The sequence below is a fragment of the Strix uralensis genome, chromosome 28 (genome assembly GCF_047716275.1).
Source record: "Strix uralensis isolate ZFMK-TIS-50842 chromosome 28, bStrUra1, whole genome shotgun sequence".
NCBI classification, from domain to species: Eukaryota; Metazoa; Chordata; class Aves; order Strigiformes; family Strigidae; genus Strix; species Strix uralensis.
In genome coordinates, this window is record NC_133999.1 from 5,883,024 (window position 1) to 5,903,039 (window position 20,016).

Sequence of the window (20,016 nt, forward strand, 5' to 3'; positions counted from 1 at the left end):
GCAACACAAAGTCTTTCACAAGGGATACATTTACACCGAGATCGAAATTAAATTAAGAAGTGCAGCAAAGCCCAAATAATATTTTACACTAACAGAGCCCCCTGTAAGTCTTGGCAGCTAAATGATACAGGAAAAAAATGTATAATCAAGCACGTAGTGAGCCATCCACATCATCTCCCTGGTGTCCAAATGCACTATCGCTTCACTAAAAACCACCTAGGAAATGTTATCACACTCAGATTTCAGGAAGAAGAGCAGGCTTTCATTATTACCACAATACATAAAAACTCTCAACACACTCATCTAATCATTTTTAACTAGTATTTACCTGCATTATGCCATACTGCAGATGGAAGAAATGGTTTCTTTTGCACAAGTTGGTGGAAAGACTGTTGAGTTGTCAAGTTACGATCTTTTAACATCGTGCGACAGAACCTAGAGAAAAATCATTTCACTAACAATTTCCAAATTACAAGTTTGCACTCCAAGAGTATTTCACATGTTTCTAGCAACCCCAGAACTCAGCAAGACACACACCTGCCTTAAACCTCTCAGGTACTGTAGCAAGCTCACAGCCTAGATCACAAAACATACCTTACTTTTTCCCCTTTTCAGTGTTCCCTCTCATTTCATAACAAAACAGACATAACTCTCCAATTTTAGTCACCTAAAAAATTAATCTACACTCCTTTACAGTTGCTACAAACAGGTAAACCACCCTACTTACTTACAACAAAAGAGGATAAATCACCCTAAGGGAGCTTTTCGTCTTCCTTTTGACAGTAGTGAGCACCTGGAAATCTAGCTTGGACTAAGTACCTAATTTTCAGAAGACAACAGACAGTTGAGATGAATCCAACCCCAAGCACCTGAGGCCAAATCAAGGCCAGAATTGACTCCTGTATTCTGTGGGTTTAGCTGGTCAAACATAAGACTCCCCTATATGACTCTTAGAAAATAAAAGACAGGCTAAAAAGGTAATGCAATGGCTACTCTTACACAAGCAATTCTTGTAAGAAAAAAATACCAGGACAACGTTTAGATAAAACATAAAAATTCTGTTAGCTCCATGTACCAAGCCATACCTCACCCCTGTCCATCTCTATGTATTTCTTCCCTTTGGGCAATAAAGAAATTCAGTATGTTCCCGTACAAGTACTGTTCCAGAATTAAACCAGAGCAGTTACAGAGGCCCTGCTCCATCCTGGCCACATAAACTCGCACTAGCACTCAAAATAAGGGTGGTGTCAGCTGCTCAGCTGAAGCTAAAAGAGGGGAGAGCAGAAGGGAAAAAGCAAACAAAACATTAAGAGAAAAAGCAAGGCAGAGCGATGGACTCACAGGCCTATCTTTCAAGAGCGTAAACGCACAACTGATTTCTGTGACCGTATGCACGGCCAACAGCAACCTGGTATTTCAGAGCAAAGTGAAAATCAGAAAATGAAACCAAAACCCACCTCATGTCACAGATAAGTATTACGTACAGAGCATTAATTATTATCTGGTTTCTCTCCTCATCAGGTACTGAGAGGGGAGAGCAGGTAAACTAAATAAATTACATCTGCAGGAGCTGTTATTAAGAGAGGAGGCTGATTCCCTCTGGGGTCATAAATGAGCACACAAGCACTACACCTAGGCCCAGATTCCTCACACGTGGGACAGGAGAAAAGCTCACTCTCATGAAATGGACCTCCCAGCTGCGAGAGAGGGAGACATGAACACAGAAAAGGTCTAAAATCATGTTATTTTCTTACTTTTGTGGTCATGGTAACAAGTAGACCACAGAGGGATGTGTGAGGAAGCTCCCCCAATAAAAAAGTTCTTTCTCCCTTTAGTTTTGGGGAATACAGTCCACAAGGTAGGAGGTGAGCCACACCGTCCTTTGAATTTCCCCTTATTGCATTAGCAACTTGGGGGGGGGGGGGGGGGAGGAATTTCCCCTTATTGTTTGGACCCAAGTATAAATATGTGGGGCAGGTAACTGCCCCTCTCTGCATGATCCTGTGCACATGGGGGGCAGGGGGAATTACTCCTCGTTGCACGGTCCTGAGCATATGTTGGGGAAATTCCCCCTCATTACTCACACCTATGTGCGTGGGGGGGTGAACAGTCCCTCAAGGGAAGGCCCTCAGCACCTGCGTGTGGGGGGAAATTACCGCCTCGCTGTTGTAACGGGGCTGGGGGAAGAAACAGCCTCTCGCTGCCCGCCTGTAGCGAGGAGAAGGAAGAAATAACTTCACCCTCGTTCAGCCCGCTGCAGCGGGGAAGGAAAAGGGAAAGAGCGAGGAGAGTCTGGCGCAGCCCGGGAGGTCGCGGTGCCGCTCGTTGCGACGCGGCCGCCCCCCTCCAGCCGCGCAGGGAAGGGGCGAGAGGGAACCCCTCCGGGGAAAAAGCCGGGCTCCCTCCTCCGGGCCGGGGCCGCCAGGAGCTAAGGGAGCCCAGCCGTCACCTACCGGCCGCCCAGCCCCGCAGCCGCGCTGAGCCACCGCGCAGCCGCCATCTTGGCGCTCCTCAGGGCCGCGGCCGCCCCGCCCCGTTCCCGCCCCGCCCGAGGCGCGGCGGCGGCCCCTGGCGGCGCTTGGCGGGAACGGAGCGGAGGAGGCCCGGCCGCCCAGGGGATGGCTAGAAATTGCTAAAAATATAATATAGAAATAAAACCAAAGCAACACCCCCAAACACAGGGAACACTTTATTTTTTTTTAAACAGCTACTTTCCTCTTACCTTCCCAGTCCCTGGGAGGAGCAGCCTCGGTTACCACACACAGCGCTTAAACCAGACCCTCCAGACCAGTTCACCAGAGACCAGTAACACACAAAAAACTCCCCCCTGACAAGTCTCACAAGCCATCAAGAAATTGCAAATTTAGCTCAGTAACCTTCCAGAGATTGGGGGGTGCAGATAAAGCTAGAGGTGACGGGGTGGTTTTGATCAAAATATATTGGAGAGGGAAGCTCTCGATTTTGCAGATGGCAGCTGCCACCATTCAGGGCTGTTGCAGGAGGAACAAGAGGAGGAAGAGTCTCCCTGGGGAGGAAGGAGACACACTTGCAATTTCAGCAAGATGAAGAGGTTCCAGTTCATGTCTGGGCCATGGTTGCCTGCCCCCCTCAGTATGATTATAGTCCTGATGATTTTGGACCAGAAAGTCACTTACATTAGGCTGATCACACCTGCTTATTCTCCTACAGTTAACTAACACAACCTAAAAATCCAACAAAGTTCTTTAAACAAACTTTCAGCCCTGCAGTTCAGTCATTCCTTGCTAGATGCACTCTGCCTTGGCACGCAGCTGCGCTCACAGAATCACAGAATCATCTGGGTTGGAAAAGCCCTTGAAGCTCCTCCAGTCCAACCATGAACCTCACCCTGACCGTTCCCAACTCCACCAGATCCCTCAGCGCTGGCTCAACCCGACTCTTCAACCCCTCCAGGGATGGGGACTCCCCCCCTGCCCTGGGCAGCCCATTCCAACGCCCAACAGCCCCTTCTGCAAAGAAATCCTTCCTAAGAGCCAGTCTGACCCTGCCCTGGCGCAGCTTGAGGCCATTCCCTCTTGGCCTGGCGCTGGTTCCTTGGCTCAAGAGACTCCTCCCCCCTCTCTGCACCCTCCTTTCAGGGAGTTGGAGGGGGCCAGGAGGTCTCCCCTCAGCCTCCTCTTCTCCAGACTAAACCCCCCCAGTTCCCTCAGCCGCTCCCCATCAGACCTGTGCTCCAGACCCTGCACCAGCTCCGTTGCCCTTCTCTGGACACGCTCGAGCCATTCAAGGGCCTTTTTGTAGTGAGGGGCCCAAAACTGAACCCACTCATCGAGGGGCGGCCTCACCAGTGCTGAGTCCAGGGGTCAGATCCCTTCCCTGTCCCTGCTGGCCACGCTAGTGCTGATACAAGCCAGGATGCCATTGGCCTTCTTGGCCACCTGGGCACACTGCTGGCTCCTGTTCAGCCGGCTGTCAATCACCTCCCCAGGTCCCTCTCTGACTGGCAGCTCTCCAGCCACTCCTCCCCAGGCCTGTAGCGCTGCTGGGGGTTGTTGTGGCCCAAGGGCAGCACCCGGCCTTTGGCCTTAGTGAAACTCCCCCAGTTGGCCTCAGCCCATCGCTCCAGCCTGGCCAGGTCTCTCTGCAGAGCTTCCCTACCCTCGACCAGATCAACACTCCCACCCAACTCGGTGTCGTCTGCAAACTGACTGAGGGTGCACTCGATCCCCTTGTCTAGATCATCAATAAAGATGTTAAACAGGAGTGGCCCCAAAACCGAGCCCTGGGGGACACTACTCGTGACTGGCCACCAACTGGATTTAACTCCATTCACCACAACTCTTTGGGTCCGGCCATCCAGCCAGTTTTTTATCCAGCGAAGAAAGCACGTTTTCCCCGAGCTTTGTGCCAAAACCCATTCTGGGTTACCCCCATGTTTCCTCCCAACACATGTGCATGGCAGCGAGCGGTCACGGACCATTTCGCTTGCAGATGGTGGATCCTCTTCGGGGATGGGTTCATCCTGCACTTCTTCTCTTGCAGCAGCAGCTCCCGGGTTTGCAAGGAAGGCTCAATAGCTCTGCGCTGTCTTGTAGCACCGCCCTAGACATGAAGGTTTCTCTCCAGTAAACGGGAGTATCCACTGCTTAAAGCAGTGAGATCAGTTCGACTTTCCAACTGCCAGATAAAATAGTAGGGACAGACAGAGGTCAGTACCTCAGGAGGAAAAACTCATTAAAATCCAGATTCTTTATATCCAGCAAAAATATTTTGCATAGGGAGGGGAGAAGGAATGCACAGCAGAGAAGATGTATTGTAATCAGATACAGTTTTAATAAAATGTACATAAGTTTACAACTCGAACATTTCTTCATGATTACCAGAAACACAGATGATCACACCCGGAGTGCAAAACTTGACTCCATCAAATCTGCAAGTCAGAGGTACTTCCAAGACCGCCAAGAATCACCTTATTAAGAGTGCGGTGCAAACGAAACACTGCTCTTAGGACATGAGTCACAGATTGTTTGTCACAGTTAGCGGAGACCATGGATGTCTCCAGCTCCGGCTTCCCGCTCCGTGCAGAAACAAGGGGAGTTTTTCACTGCCGGGGACTCGATGTGAAGTGATGCTCTGCCAGCTGCATCCTACATCAGAGCTCCCGGCCATGAACAAGCCCCGACCCTCCCCACCCCTGCAAGCAAGTTCTCCCTTTGGAGGGGAGGGATCGGGGAACAGGGGATCATCATTATCCCTCTAACTTCACAGGGGAGTATTTCTAGGTGAGTGTGAGGGTATTTACCCTACCTACAATGGGAACTACAGGCCGTGGCTTATTTTTAGAAACACTAACACAGCTGATCAGGTTTCAGGAATGTGTTTCAGAACTGGAACAAGATTTCACTGTCAAGATACTACTGTAAAAATGCTTTGGAGTCTTTCCATGTACTGAAAGGCCTTGATTTAACACCATGAGGAAAAAAAAACAAACAACCGCAAAAATTCAACTCCCCAACACAAGAGTCTTTGGTGGAAGCTGAGTTAAAGTAACCGATTACCACTTTGGAGTGATTAAGAGTTCAGCAATTAAAGAGATCTCGCTCAGTCTTGCTTTAAGTCCCACTGAAGACACGCTTCAGGCGCTGTGTGTCACGACTGCTTACGTGGGTTTGCTGTTAACGTCGCCCGTGTGCTCCATGCATAGTGTGCATTACAGATTGAGTGGGCGCTGGCTTCAGGAGACTAAGGCTGTAAACTGAACACCACGTCTGACTAGTGCTGAGCTGGCTGGAAGGGAGAGGAGATACGGGGAAAATCCCAAAAATACTGCAGCAGGCTGCGGAACGCACAGGTTACCACCACGGCAGCTGGTCCCGTGACACGCGCTGTATAAACGTCATGGCAGTGAGGCACAGAGAGCCAAGCAACTGCTTTTTTTTTTTTTTTTTTAATGCAGAAACTGATTAATCACTTTGAAGAGAGACTTTAAGTGCATTCAAGCTGAAGTTGGCAATGGGTAAGAACCAGTCCCTTTCGCAGCACGAATCTAAGATTGTCGCAGGACTGCGGCGATAACTGCGGCCCTCTTGCTGGGCATGAGGACCCAGGGCAGTTAACAGGATTTACTACAGCTTTAAAAAAAGATGAAACCAGTGGTTCTGTTCAGAAAACTGACTTCAAAAAGCTGCATTGAGGCCGTACCGGTCTTATTTCACTAAGATCACTGGTTGTGTAGGAAAGAAAACAATTAGCATTATTGTTCCACATTCATTAAAAACAGTAAGCTTCAGAGACTATGGAAATGAAATTCCACTTACAATCAATCACGCTGAAGCTGCAGTACTGGCAGTGCAGGATTAGGAGGAACACAAGCTGGAAATGCAAAGGATATCAGACTAACAGGCATTGAAATACAGTTTTCTGACCATAACCAAAAGTCCCATTACTTTATAGGTCACATGCAGAGATACAAACAAGCTGCCTCAACCCCCCAAAAGAGATTTAAAACCATTTAAGCACTGGATGTATGCTGGCAGGATCATTAGCTTCTGGGGCACCCTTAGCTTGCTCTTTGTGTAAAGTGCTTGAAGAACATAAAAGCTGCCAAAATGCTAGCTGGAAATTCAGCCTGACCCGACCTGAATCAGGGCTGTAAACAAGCCCCCACAGCTCGCTGTGCCTCGGTGCATTTTCCCTTTCTCCCTTGGCTGGCAGTGCAGGACAGCAAGGTCTGAACCACAGGCAGCTCATCTCCACCTCGCCGACGCGAACACGCACGCGAGGGGCTCCGGTCCGAGCGTGAAGGGGAACAGGCTAATGCTTCACCAGCATCAGCTCAGTGAGACCTGGATGTGGCGTTGAAGGAAGTTTCACAGAATTACCCAAAAGCAATTTTTCAAGTAAAAATGAAGGAAAGGAAGGAGAACCTGAATCCAGTTAGCAGAGGTAACACCTTGAACATACATCTTATTTATACGCACTCGCTCGCTCCAGCAAAGCACCTCCCTGTCCCACAGATTCATCCCAGCGCTGCCAAGGCCTGACCTCCCTTTCCAGCAGCTTCCCGAGCGAATTTAACAGCTCGAGGCCAAATTCAGCCTCCTGGCTGCACGCACGGCCGTGACACAGGCTGCGTGCTGAAGCAAATCTGGGCCCTCGACGCTCAGTCTCCTTGGTATCCCTTGAATTCACAGTTTGCTGTCACAGTCATTCTTGGCATCTCTCACTGATCCAATCCAACAACAACTGATTTAGGGGGGGGTATATATTTAAAACAAAACCAACAACCGCCTTTTGGGTATATATTTAAACAGAAAACGACAACAATAAGCAACAGCCTCAGTTTTGCTGAAGAAACATCTCAAGGGAAATCCAGAAATTTCTTTACAGTACTTCTGTTTTCAAGAGGTGACAGAGGACAGAAAAAAACCTAAACCACCAGTATGCACCAATATTACTTAACTCCAAGCGTAGCAGAACAGGGCAGAAGGTTTCCAGCTCCACACAACACGACCTGACCTGGGCTTGGCAAGTCACTATTTGCCAGCAGCTGGGCTGTGCAAGCCAACATAACCTCCCTGCTTTCAAGTATTGTCCATCCCCACCCCAGGGCTTTGAGACCTCAACCCAAGCTTCTCCCTTCCAGGCAATCCCCACGCCGAGCACGTCCAGCAGAACATTTGGCTCATCTGTTGCAAGTGGAGATATTTTGGAGGGAAACTGAATTCAGGGAGGGGAAAGGAAACCCGGAGCAGGCAGTGACTCCTATTTGCAGATGCTTCGCTAGTCAGCTCCTGGCATTCAGGGTTTTTCCATCCATCCTCCCCTTACGCTGCTGGCCCTAAAGTCAGCAGCGAGCCAGCCCCGGACCGGGCAATGTTCTGCTGGGTTTGAGCAGCTTTCACATGCATCTTTAATAAGCCTGTTGCATTCCTTTAACACTTATTATTTGGACATTGGACAAAGCTACGTACCGCAGGTGGTCTCGGGTTTTTTTCCCCCCACAAAACTAGACTGACATCTATTTGCAGCCGCAGAAGCTCTCCCAGGTGCAATCCCAGTGACTTAGGAGGAGCTACGGCTGATCCTCCCCTCTCATGAGTGACAGCACTCGCAGTACTTTCTCTCTGAGTACAAACACATCAGAAAGCAGGCAGAGCAGGCACCTGCTCCACATATGGCCAGTCCTGATCTCAGCAACCTACCCATTGCTCCAAGTCCCCTGCAAACGCACAAAGATCTCAAAGCCACTTGTGGGAAACCCCCAAACACAAAATATGTCCTTTACCCTCAGCACCATGCTCCAGCTCACATGATAATGAACAAACTCCCTTTGGAAATGGCCACCACAAGGCTCTTCAGAGACTTGGCCAGACGCTACTGGAGTCAATGGGGATTTTTTCCATAGATGTCAAGTCCTTAAAACCACCAAATTTTTTTCTTGGGAGACATTCTGCAGCAACACCTGTTAGGAGGAAGGATTACTGCACCACAAAGATTCGTCAGCGACTTTGAGCCTGAAGAGTTCCTATAACTGGATATTTTGAAAGCCAGTCCACGCTTACAAATAGCCTTTACGGGCCAAAAACAGCAGATCCAAGACAACTTATGCAACCAGGCATTTTGCAAAATAAAGACGGGAGGTTTCACTCTTACCTCTGTCTTATATTACTGAAAAGAGAGGGGAGCAAAGCCTGCTTTGTTTCTGCCCAGCTGCCAGCCCAGGCGATTTTTCCTCCAAACACTATCTTGGGATTCACCACATCAATGACTGAACAAACAACAAGATGCTCTTTTTCCTGCGGGAATATGGTAGAAAGCACAGTATTTTGGAAGTAGAGCAAACGTTACCAAAGGAGTGTGAATGCATTTTGTTTAGGTTCATCCTTGATCTACAGGAAAACAAAAAAGGCAGAATTTACAAATATAAAGTCACTATACTATAGACAGTATAAATCAGTCTCACCGGATTGCAGCCAATGCTGAATTACACCAAAAGAGGTATTTATAGATCAGGACATCTATCGAGTTGTTTGCATAATAATTTTTTTCGTAAGGCTTATTTTTAATACTGTAAAAATGCGCGGCTCTCTCCTTCACAACACCATAAGCAAATTTCTGGGTCCTACACTTTGGCATAAACCAGACAGGAAATACATATGTAAAACTAAAGCTTTGCCTGATCATTCCATTTTCCAAACAACAGCAATAGTAACAGCCTGACAGATTGCTTTGCTGAAGTTCGTGCATCTGAGAGTTTAGAAGACGAGGGACTGAAGGCACTGTGAGTCCTTCCACCAACTCCTCCGGGCTCTGGCACAGGCCCCCGGGCAGAAGCACTTCCCCATGTTACCTGTCACAGCGAGCAAAGCGATGCTGCCCGTGCGATGGCACGGCTCTCGCTCGGTGTGCGCGTCACCCACCAACGCAGACGACGATCGCAGGAGCCACGGCTGCCACGTTTGCCATTGCAGCAGGAACGTACGACCCTGCTCTCTTCCACAAGCCCCCACCGACACGAAAGAAGGCGCAGTAACCCTTTAACCTGGGAAATCTCTTTCCAGAGCACTAGCAAGTCCCGCTTGACTTACTCTGTAATTAAGAAACCTTTTCATTCGTCTTATAATGCATTTCCCTAGCCAGGACCAGAAAATACGGAATATTACTGGTTTGGAAAAGCATCTAAAAAATAAATGGGGGGAAAGACAGTGAGAGCAGGGAGGTAAGAAGCAACTGAAAAGGATATGAAGATCCTGAGAGCCAGGCATTCAGACTAACTAACATAACTTAAAATGGTTCAACTATATATCACTGCAAATAGAGTTCTGACCAAAAAATAATAATTATTTTTTATATATATATATTGCTATGTCATTCATTTCAACTAAGAGGTTCAAGGTCCTGTGAGAGGTGGTCCTACGAGAAGCACACCTCCCAGCTCACAGCAGATTAAGGCTTTTGCTTTCCTGCTTTGGAAGGAAAGGGTGCTGAAGCAAACGGATCCCCGCCGGAGAGCTCTGTAGTCCTGGAAGACAGAGGGGCAACAGAGACAGATCCTGCTATCGCCTGTCTGTTGGTCTGAGAAACCACTTTGTAAGCAGCTATGGGCTTGACTTCGAGACCCTGCCCATCTTCTGGACTGTAGTGACGGGAATATTTTGACAAGGATTGTGGACGGAAAGGCTTGTTAACCACGGAGCCCAGCACGCCTTCCTGGGGCAGCGCGGGTCCTCCTTGGTTCCTCTCACCAGCAATGCCACCCTGCTCCTGCAGCACACCTTTCGAAGGGGGGTTGTCCTGGGTCTCCACGGCTCTTACAGAAGAGGGATGAAGATTGCTTGGCTGTGTAAACCCAGCAGAGGAATACTGAGATCTCGCCGAGGCCGTGGACCCACGCATCGCCGAATCCATGCTTGGGAACAGCTGGTTAGCTCTGTGTTGGACATCACCTCCTTGACTTAAGAAAATGGACGGTGCGAACAGTTCCTTAGACATACTGTGCGAAGTCAACTCTTCCATGCTTTTCTTTTTAGTGAAAGGGGCTCTCAGAAATACATCTGCTTCTTCTGGATGTCTAAGAGCCACATTACCCTTGGAGATAAAAGGAGCTTTGGTAAAGACATCCACCTCATCAGGCACTTTTCTCGAGCTTCGAAAAGGAGCCGTGGCAAAAACATCCGGTTCGTTAAAAACCTCCCCGGTGTGCGACTGGAAGGCAGGGAACAGCATCTCCCCTGCTCTAGTCTGGGAAGACTGGGAGTGGGGATCTTCTTTGGAGGCCTCATGTCTTTCCCTGGGCGCAGACTGCAGGAACCCTGTGCACAGCTTGCAGGTATCCTCCTCCTCTTCCGAATCCATCAGTAAAGGCCTGGACCCGCTGCAATCCAAAATATCTCCTTCATGGTCTGTCCCCTCTCCTTCGCTGCTGTAGAAGGAGCTGTTGCTTGAAGGACCATCTCTTGTTAAATAGTCTGACTCCGAGTTGGGCTGCATTTTCACTTCCATTATCTCAGACTGACCCTTATACAAAGCAAGTCCATCACTGCCAGAAGGTCCTTTACAGAGTTCAAGAGCTACAACAGGGAATAGGGCCGGATCCCTCTGCAGACCTAAAAATGCAAGGGAAGAGTGTTACTGAACAAGCTCCATCTCTTTAGTCATAAACATGAATGAAGGATACTTCTTACACAAGAAATGTCATGCCGTTCAGATTTAAACCACCATCACACATGGAAAATGGGAAGGAGAGGGAGGGCAAGTAAAAGAAAATAAAAAACACCAGGGAAGGTATTTACAACACACAAACTGACACACAACTCGGCACTGCCTCACAGCTCGGGGACACCACAAGTACCAGTTTTCAGAAAGAGATGGAAGATGTTTGACACACAAATGGGCACACCCAGCACTCTCTCAGCGCCATTCCACCAGGTTTCCTCTGCCCCCCGTGACGACGACCACCATCAGAGGTTTTTCACTTTGTGACACTGCTGCCCGGAGTGAAGCTCCAGCAAACAGACAAGTTTTGTCATTTCATTCTGTGCTGTTACTTATTGACTCCCTACAAGCAGATCTGTAGCTCGGCACAGCCTCTATTTCTGTAAGCCATCCCACGGATACGTGGAATTACAGTCAGGCATGTAAAATACACAGGGATGTCCTACAATCTGCTAAAATAACATACACATTTCAACGAATGAAGGTCAGCCTACAGCTTTTAAAGAATCCTGGTAACTACAGCAGCATTATTTTAAACCACTGCAAGACACATGATTTTCAACACTCCATACCATGACTTCAAATCAAGTATCTAACATAACTATAACCATCTGGCTTGCTTCTGTGGTAGTGTACACGACCTTGTGGGGAGAGGCCCGCTGTTCTGCTCTTCTCCAGCTACAAGAGCCCAAGAGGGGGTTGGTTTTGCCTTATGACTCACACAGACAGAACAGAAGATATCTTACCTTCAAAGAACTATTGGCAGGTTAGGAGTATGTCATTGGACTCATGTTAGCAAGAGGATAGGAAAAAGGCACATGAAAACTAAGCAGTATGAATTGAAGGAACAACGAGGAGGGTAAGGAGGTTGTTTGGTATCCACTGACCAATGGACAAGGTACTAACCAACCCACCCTGCTGTGACAAGATAGCATCACTGCCCAGGTTAATACTCTGCCCGGGTTAATCGTTCACATTTGCACACCCATCGCAGCCCTGAGGCAGTGTTTCTTGATCAAGTCTGTAGACGTATGCAAGTTAACCCGTTCTTAGTCACTGCTCACCATTAAAGACACAGTAGTCAGTCATTAGGCATCAAAATCGGTGTTTATTAGGAAACTATTCACTTAGATACATTACACTGCTAAATAAAGACAGTGTAGATATGTGAACATTTTATAAGTTACGCTACAAAAATACTATCTATCTTTCCTGAAGCCTATGCTGTCAGCCATGGTTTAACCTTAGAGATGGTTTAACCAGATTACAGGAACGGTACGTCTACGGTGTTGTTTTCTTCCAAGAGGCGGGTTATATATTTACCAGGTATTATTGTGAGATTTCGAGAATACAGGCTGGAGCAGAGCAAGACCGGTTGCCACGTCATGCAAATGCCTCTGAATTACCCACTCCTCACTGGAGTATAGCGTACAGGAAAACAAGGAAAGGAAAAAGGCTTTTATCAGGGTGAACATTATGCCAATGCAAACCAGCGACCCGCTTTTCACAAGAACAGCACAACAAGTCATTTGATCAGAATTTTCTTTTTAAAGAGTTAGTAGGTGTCTACGTTCATGTAAGCGATGACCCTGAGGACAGAGTAAGAGAAGGTTGACAGGATGTAAGTCCGTTTGCTTAGGACAGGAGCAGCATGTGTCTCTGAACTTGGAAGGACTATTTTTGGAAAAACTACTTTTTCCAGTGCTTTCTCGCTCTCTCTGCCCATCATAAGTGAGAAGGGCACTGAATGCTTGGAAGCAGTTTTCTCCCTTGCTAAGGCCAGTACAGGAGTTGTGAATTACTCTGGGAGGAAAAAATGAAGCGATAATTAGGTAGGAGCTTGTTCCAGCCTTCAGTTCGGAGCTGGTTTCAGGCAAAGCTGCTAGGCAGTAAGAGCAAGAAGGGAAGGGCCCTGACAATTTGAAAACAACAAAAATAGGCACAGCAATAGTAAAATGCAGTTACCTGAGAAGTTTGGGGATTTACTGACAAGAGAGAAGCACCATCTACACTCCCACGTTCTATTTTTCTGACGTTGAAGGAGGAAGACCTGGCTTCCAGACACCATCCCACAGGAACCAATCTCTTTCCTTCCCACGTTTCTTGGGTTCCCCCAGTTTGTTTCCTTTGGTAGAAAGCAAAGGGACAGTCCCAGAAGGAGCTATGGCAGCATCACCACAAGGAAGACAACATCATGCCAGCTTTTTACTTTAGCCAACATCTGGGTGCGTGTCTAACTAGCCAATGGCTTAGACGTCTCAGAGTTGTTAATCACCTGTGTTAAAAAAGGTCTGAGCTACGCTTAGACACTGAAATGTGCCACTGAACCAAAAAAACCCAAACCCCTTTGTGTAAAGGTCAGGTTAGAGCTAACGAGACAAGGTCAGTGCCTTGGCATGAGCAGCCATAGCTACGGGCTTTGCAGAGAAATGTTCCAGAGGCGCGTGCTGCGTAACTTTTAGGACGATAGAGAATTTAAGTCAGCCAGTGCCGATGGATGCTTGGGCAGGTCTGAGAGCAGAGACCAGCAAGACTGAAGCGCTCGAGGGACAGTTTCACATGAAAAGGCAGGGTAGTTTTGTTCTGTGTTACAGTAAAGGAGAGAAAGGGTCACTCCACGAGCTGGTAACAGCGTGAGGGTAAAGGACAAATCTCCTGAAACTAAGACAGTGCCTTTTTGTTGGAAGCCCTGCCCCTTCTCTGGGACGACTCGGCTCTCAGTCACACCCAGGGCGCACTATGCAAGAGGCCTGAAAAGATACAGGCAGATGATCTGCTTGAATCAACACACAAAGCAGCCACAACCCCTCGTGGAAGAAGAGAGGCCTCTTTTCCAGAGGCAGCATTTCCTAACATCTGCCTGTGCCAAGATGGACCCTGTCAATGGGCAGCTGCCTCTTTCGTCCCCTCCTCCTCCGGACCGCAGAGATCTGTGTGTTACTTCATGGGGAAGCATTCCCTTGTGTTTTCAATTAATGTTCAGGTTTTGACGCATGCACGCTCTTAACAGCTGCAAGCTTTACAGCATAAAATCTTGCCAGAAGCTTGAGTTTATAGATAAGGTTTCTCCCTACCCACGTACAACATTCATGTGTAATTTTTTATTCCAGGATCAGCTATACACACTAAATAACCAATTCCTAAACTATACCCTGGCTCCCTTTCTGCAGGAAGAACCTCAGTAATAAAACCCCTTATCACGTGGTACCCCAGGAATACCCCCTGCGTGTATTCAGATAGCAACCTGAAGAAAAGACCATTTACTCCTGAGTTACAGCACTGACACATGGAGCTCCCCCATCTTTTAAAGAAAAGGTGCATTGAAGTGGCACAGGACTGAAATAACAGACAGGAAAGCTATAAAAGATTTATTCTCCCTATTACAGGGGGCTGCGAGGAGGCAGAGCAGTCACCAAGATGATGATCTCATCGCTGGGGCAGAGCCCAAAACAAGGAAGTCAGGAGAGACAAAGGCGTTTCTAGAGTCTAAAGCTACTCTTCCACTAAATAACTCTCCTGATTTCATCCAGCCAAAGTCAGGAAGGTCTCAAGATATGGTAACGTGTAGCTAAAAATCAACATACTAGTATGCAAGATTACTGGCTTGACATTTTAAAAGGGTCAAAAGACTTCTTATTCCTTTGATCTTGAAACGGTGGAGTTTCTCCTTGTATTCCGATTCCTAGAAGCAATGTCGTTCAGTAACAACACAGAACTACCCCCTCAGAGCGCTTTCAGTGAGGGGATATCAACCAGAACACCAAAGGTCAGCATCACTGTTACGATGTCACTGGACAATCTGGACAGCACAATTATGCATTTCTGCACAGCGGCAGATCTGGGAACAAATCCGGGGTTCTTCAGTTCCTGATAAGGAATTTAACATTCCAGTTTTGGCACACTCGTACAGTCATTCGCACCATGCAAAGTGAGACAGGACCCACGTTACATGCACTGACCTCACACGCCATATTCCAGCAGTTCATGAACAAGACTGACCACCCGGAGCCTAACGGCATCACTTGGTTTTCCCCTCATTTGTACCGTGCACAAGCCAAGGGTTATGTATGCAAGTCATTTTTAAGATGCAGTCTGTGACCGTTAAAAAAAAAAAAAAACGAAGGCGAATTTCTAGGGGTTAAACTCCCTCCCGTGCAGGGCAGGAGCACAAGTCTCACACATCAGCACTGTCCCTAAAACAACCCCAGGCAAGCAACCCACCCTTCCTCCCCAGGAACAACAGATCTGAAGCTGCGCTGGAGTCTGCGCTCTTGTGCGTAGGCACGGCCGTCCCCAGAGCACAGCTTCTTTTTCTCAGTTACAGAAAAAGACTACACAGGAACAAAAAAGATAAATACAAAAACCACCTTCCCCCCCCCCCCCCCCCCAAGTCTATGTTTCCTGCTGGAGTGATGCAGTTTTCATGTGCAGTGCCCACACACCTCAGCAAAGAAATCCGGGGAACTCATCTCACCCGACTACTGGTAACCAAGTTGACCGATAAGGCTCATTCATCAACGCCCTCCCCCGCAGCAGTCATGCTTCCCCCACATCCATGCCAGCTACTCCCCAATTCCGACTGATTCCCATGTTCCTGAACTAGAAAAATGTATTGGCTAAAAAGAAAATAACTTACTCCACACAGACACGCACACGCTTCAGATGTCACTGCAGCACAGTATGTGCCTGATGACATTTTCTGTAGTCAGAGGCCCACATGCTCCACGTTTTATGTTTGCTTGGATACCCCAACACCTGCTGAACTCTGTTTTTGGTCTGACTCGCATCTGATCTTTCAGTGTAATAACAAATTTTTTTGAAAAAAACAATTTTTTAACACGGTGCGTTTGGAAAGTCACTGGAGGCAATATCCTGTGAGCTTTCATGCTGAAGAATGCCATCATCATTTACTTACAAGAAGCCCCCTCTAAAAATAATTTTGCTCTACCCAGAGATTCACACAAGCACCATTCCCTGGTGATAAACGGGCTGTTAAGAGGATTCAGGTCTGCCACAAAGCCAACAGTGCCCCGATTCTTCCACCCATCTCTCAGGCTTCTCCAGCAGGTTGCACAGCACCTTCACTCTTGGGCCAAGTCCCAAGGAAGCCCATGAAGACTTGGACAGCCAGAAATCAGGAAGCTGCAGCACCTTCTGGGTTTGGGACAGATGCTCCCAATACAGTGAATGTTGTCAGATACAACATGAACTTGCCGATAGCTGAATTGTGGGTGCGACACTCGTGCTCATCCATTAAAACTGGGGAGATTCCCAAAAGCAGGGGCAGTTCAAAACCCAAGACCCCTCAGAGTAAGCGAGACCCAACTCTTCCTCTGTACATCTTCCACCCCAAAACCAGAGTTTGCTTCTAGAGCACAACCTTAACTCAAAAGGAAATTGCTGTAGGTTTGTATGACGTTATGTAACAACACCTGACCCTACGACCCTTAAAAAGGGACAGAAACATCTCCCATGGCTTCAAACCAGGCTCCAACCACAGCTATAGGAGAGAATCATTCTTAGGGGATTTTGGGAATGCTGGGTACCAAACGTCTCCCATGCAGACACGGGATGAAAGTTCAATTTGTTCCTTCACAGCAGCAGCTTTCACACAAACTCCGACTTTTGAGCAGCATACCAACACTAACCCAACACCTGCAGGACAGTCACCTTTTCTGGAGTGCTTAAAATGAATCCCAAATATCCACTCATTTCATCTCTTGCATTTTCCATTCATTCTGTGAATAAGTAGTGAGTATTTTCCGAAGGAGGTCTAGATAATAGACATCTCTAAAAATGTACGCTTCCATTGCATCGCATTTCCCACCCAGATCCATGAATAGCTACTTGAAAAAGCAATAAAATAAACATTCACATCTGCTTATTTAATAGCATTATTAACATCCCAGTGCATTTATAATTTTTTCCAGAACCCTTGAACAAGCGCCATTAGATTTAAAATCTTAAACATTCTTTAAAAGTACTTTAATTCACAGAAATCTTTGTTTCTAATATACAGTAGATGGTTACTTTTTAAAATCCATTCTCTTTTCATATAATCTCAGTATCTGACTATACAATAACTTTCTATCTATAGCGTCTTCATGTTTTCCAGTCCAGCTTGCCTGTGCTTTAGGAATATAAAACAAAAAAATAATAAAGTTCTATCCACAATTTTACTAAGGTCATTTCCATAGTTCTCATGTAAAGCTTCTCTTGGAAAGTGCAGTATACACATGTAATGATACAACACACTTAAGCAATACTTTTATTATTAAGTGTAGGTTTTAAAAGAAGAGTAATGTAGAGCAGACACAATCGATGGTAGTTCTATTTACAGAATTTGTTAAACTAAGTGTTGGGGTGGGGGAATAGCGGAGAGACTGGAGATAGGAAAGGAGTAGTCACGAACTTTGATTTCTTTCCTTCTTAGTGAGGGCAGTACATACATATTTCAGTCGTTCATACTTTCGCACATGGGAAACTGCACTTTTACTAATACAGCTACATACACATACACAAGGTTAGCAGTAAGCTATTAATTATTCCACTACAGAGGAAGAGTCCTTCTGTTCAGAAAGAGCTTTCAAATACAAGATAGAAATTCCGGACTTCATGACCATAAGCCAATGAAAACAAGTTTAGCGTATCCAGCTAGTTGACAAACTAAGCATGTGAAGGGAAAAAGAAAAGGTAAAAACCCATCAAGTTGTAGCAGCACTTATTTCAAACCATCTGAATCAAGTGCATGCTTGTTCCACAAAGACTGAAGAGTGGCATAAAGTCCACAGTAATCTTTGTCTACTGAAACGAATGGTTCCATACTTAACTGGTTTGCACTATATGCAGTTACAAGAGAAAACGGGGAACCCAGAACAGATACCAGATGCTTGACTAAAACCAGGATTAAAAATAGACAAACAACCGTAGGACAATTTGTTTCATACACAATTTACAGTAGGTTGGGGGGATTTTCTTTTTTTCCAGTCAAACACAGAAAAGAAGTCACAGAAAATACATCTGCTGCTGCCACAATGCCCTTTTCATCCCAAAAAGGTGAACAAAACGCTAGTCACAGCCATACTCACATGTATTTGGTTCAAAAACTTGTTATATTTCACTTAGGGTCATTTCTGCAGCTTTAACAATCGGTTTTGTTTTTTTCTTTTTTTTTCTTTTTTTTGTGTTTTTTTTTTTTTTTTTTTCCCCTTCCCCAAGGAAGCGCAGTTCATTCACAAGCAGGATTGTTAAACAGCAAACCATTAGCTGGGGGCAGTCCGGAAAACTCTCTTCATATGCACCATCACCAGAGGTACTAGGCAAGACTACTTCAGAGGAATTCGGTGCTTTCTCCTCCTCTGAAGCATAAACTGGCAATTTAGAAACATCAGCTCTCCTAACCTGTATTCTGCAGGAGAGGGACGTCCCTACCGATTTCACCTGTCCCCTTCCTCCTGCCCATTCATCAGAAAACAGGAACAAAACAAAAACCAAACCCAAAAACACAAACGCAAAGATTGAAACACAGTTGTTCACGCACTACTCTAAGGAGAAAGGAGTCTGTTGTACGCAGGGATCATACATCAGCTACAATGATCTAATTCATTTACAGTTAGGCTTTCCATGGTGCTATGTGTTCATCTCAGCAGGGCGGCTAAGGACAGTGCTCCCTTGAGACACAGGCTATTAGAGACAGGTGCAGAAGGAACCACAACAGGTTTTTACCAGCTTTAGAGAGGACTACCTGGAGAACTGAGACAGAATCTTTCCCAGGGCATGGGAAGACAGGGAGAAAGGTGGATGACTGTCTCCTGTAGGCAGATTTGTTTTTCTTTCAATTAAGGAGCCAAAAAAAAAAAAAAAAAAAGCCCAAAAGAACCACAACTGAAGGTAACTCTTCTGGAAATGAAAACGGAGGATTAGGTACGTTACAGAAACTGCGTCTGCTACTGTGTCACTGCTACAGGTCTATGAGCTGATCCACCAGCAGTAAAGACCTGGCTATGTTGGGAAGACTGGACTCAGAGCTTCCACTGTTGTTTCTAGAATGCCCACCTGAAAGTGTGAGAGATAGGAATTCAGTATTGAACAGGACACACACACACGACAGTTTCAGATGTTCAAGAGCAAGCAAGAAAGAAAAAAGTCAAAGCAAAACAGAAAATTTGCTCAAGCTCTTCGCATTACTCACATCACAATAGTAACAGCATTCCCCTGCTTGCTTGTCCACCCTCTCCCCCCCCCGCCCCCAGCCTAGCTCACTGGATGGAAAAACATCACGGCAGCCAATAAATCTCTACAAACCATTTTTTTTTCCCAAGGTTTACACCCAAGCAGCAGAATTCTGTCTTTACTAAAGGATCTATAAAGCAATTACAAGAACTCCCACAGCCTATAGAAAGGATTGTTCAGAGTTTTAAATCTTGAAATTAGTTGCTGTTTTAAGAGCATCTTTGAGTTGCCAGCTACTTTAAGGAGAGCTGAGCTTTCTATAACTGGTACTTTGATACTGAAGGAAAGATGCTCCTCTTTATTCAAGGTAGCCTATCTTGGCCCAATTTTAGTAGAAATCTCTGACTTTCAGCAGGAGCAGAGTTTCTATGTCCAAGAAATTTTTCTAATGAGTGTCAGTCTTTGAAAGCTAGCATCAGATGCAGAGGAGGCGTACAGCACATTCCTGCTGTGAACAAAAATGGGAGTTAGGGAAGTAAAAAAAGTTCTACGATCCAAATAAAAAAAAACCCGGAGGGAAAAAAAAAAAAAAAAGGGGGAGCCCTGGAGTATGTCTTTAAACCTATGCTAGCATATTGACAGCTGTAA

At 46.5% G+C, this 20,016-nt stretch overlaps 1 protein-coding gene across 16 annotated transcripts in view; it reads right to left on the minus strand.

Moving 5' to 3' along the window:
• Positions 1 to 20,016, minus strand: part of LOC141935671 (NFU1 iron-sulfur cluster scaffold homolog, mitochondrial) — a 102,419-nt gene that overhangs the window by 12,795 nt on the left and 69,608 nt on the right. For 6 of the 16 annotated variants that reach the window (XM_074852127.1, XM_074852112.1, XM_074852111.1 and 3 more), the window contains one exon: positions 4,791 to 11,087. The exons of 2 other annotated variants lie outside the window; for them this stretch is intronic. In XM_074852127.1, the coding sequence (XP_074708228.1) occupies positions 9,928 to 11,087 (1,160 nt within the window). In that variant the 3' untranslated portion in view covers positions 4,791 to 9,927. Of the gene's footprint in view, positions 1 to 328; positions 436 to 2,453; positions 2,531 to 4,790; positions 11,088 to 17,066; positions 19,252 to 20,016 lie in introns of those variants that run through there. 8 more of the 16 variants (XM_074852128.1, XM_074852118.1, XM_074852116.1 and 5 more) reach the window with 4 other exon arrangements.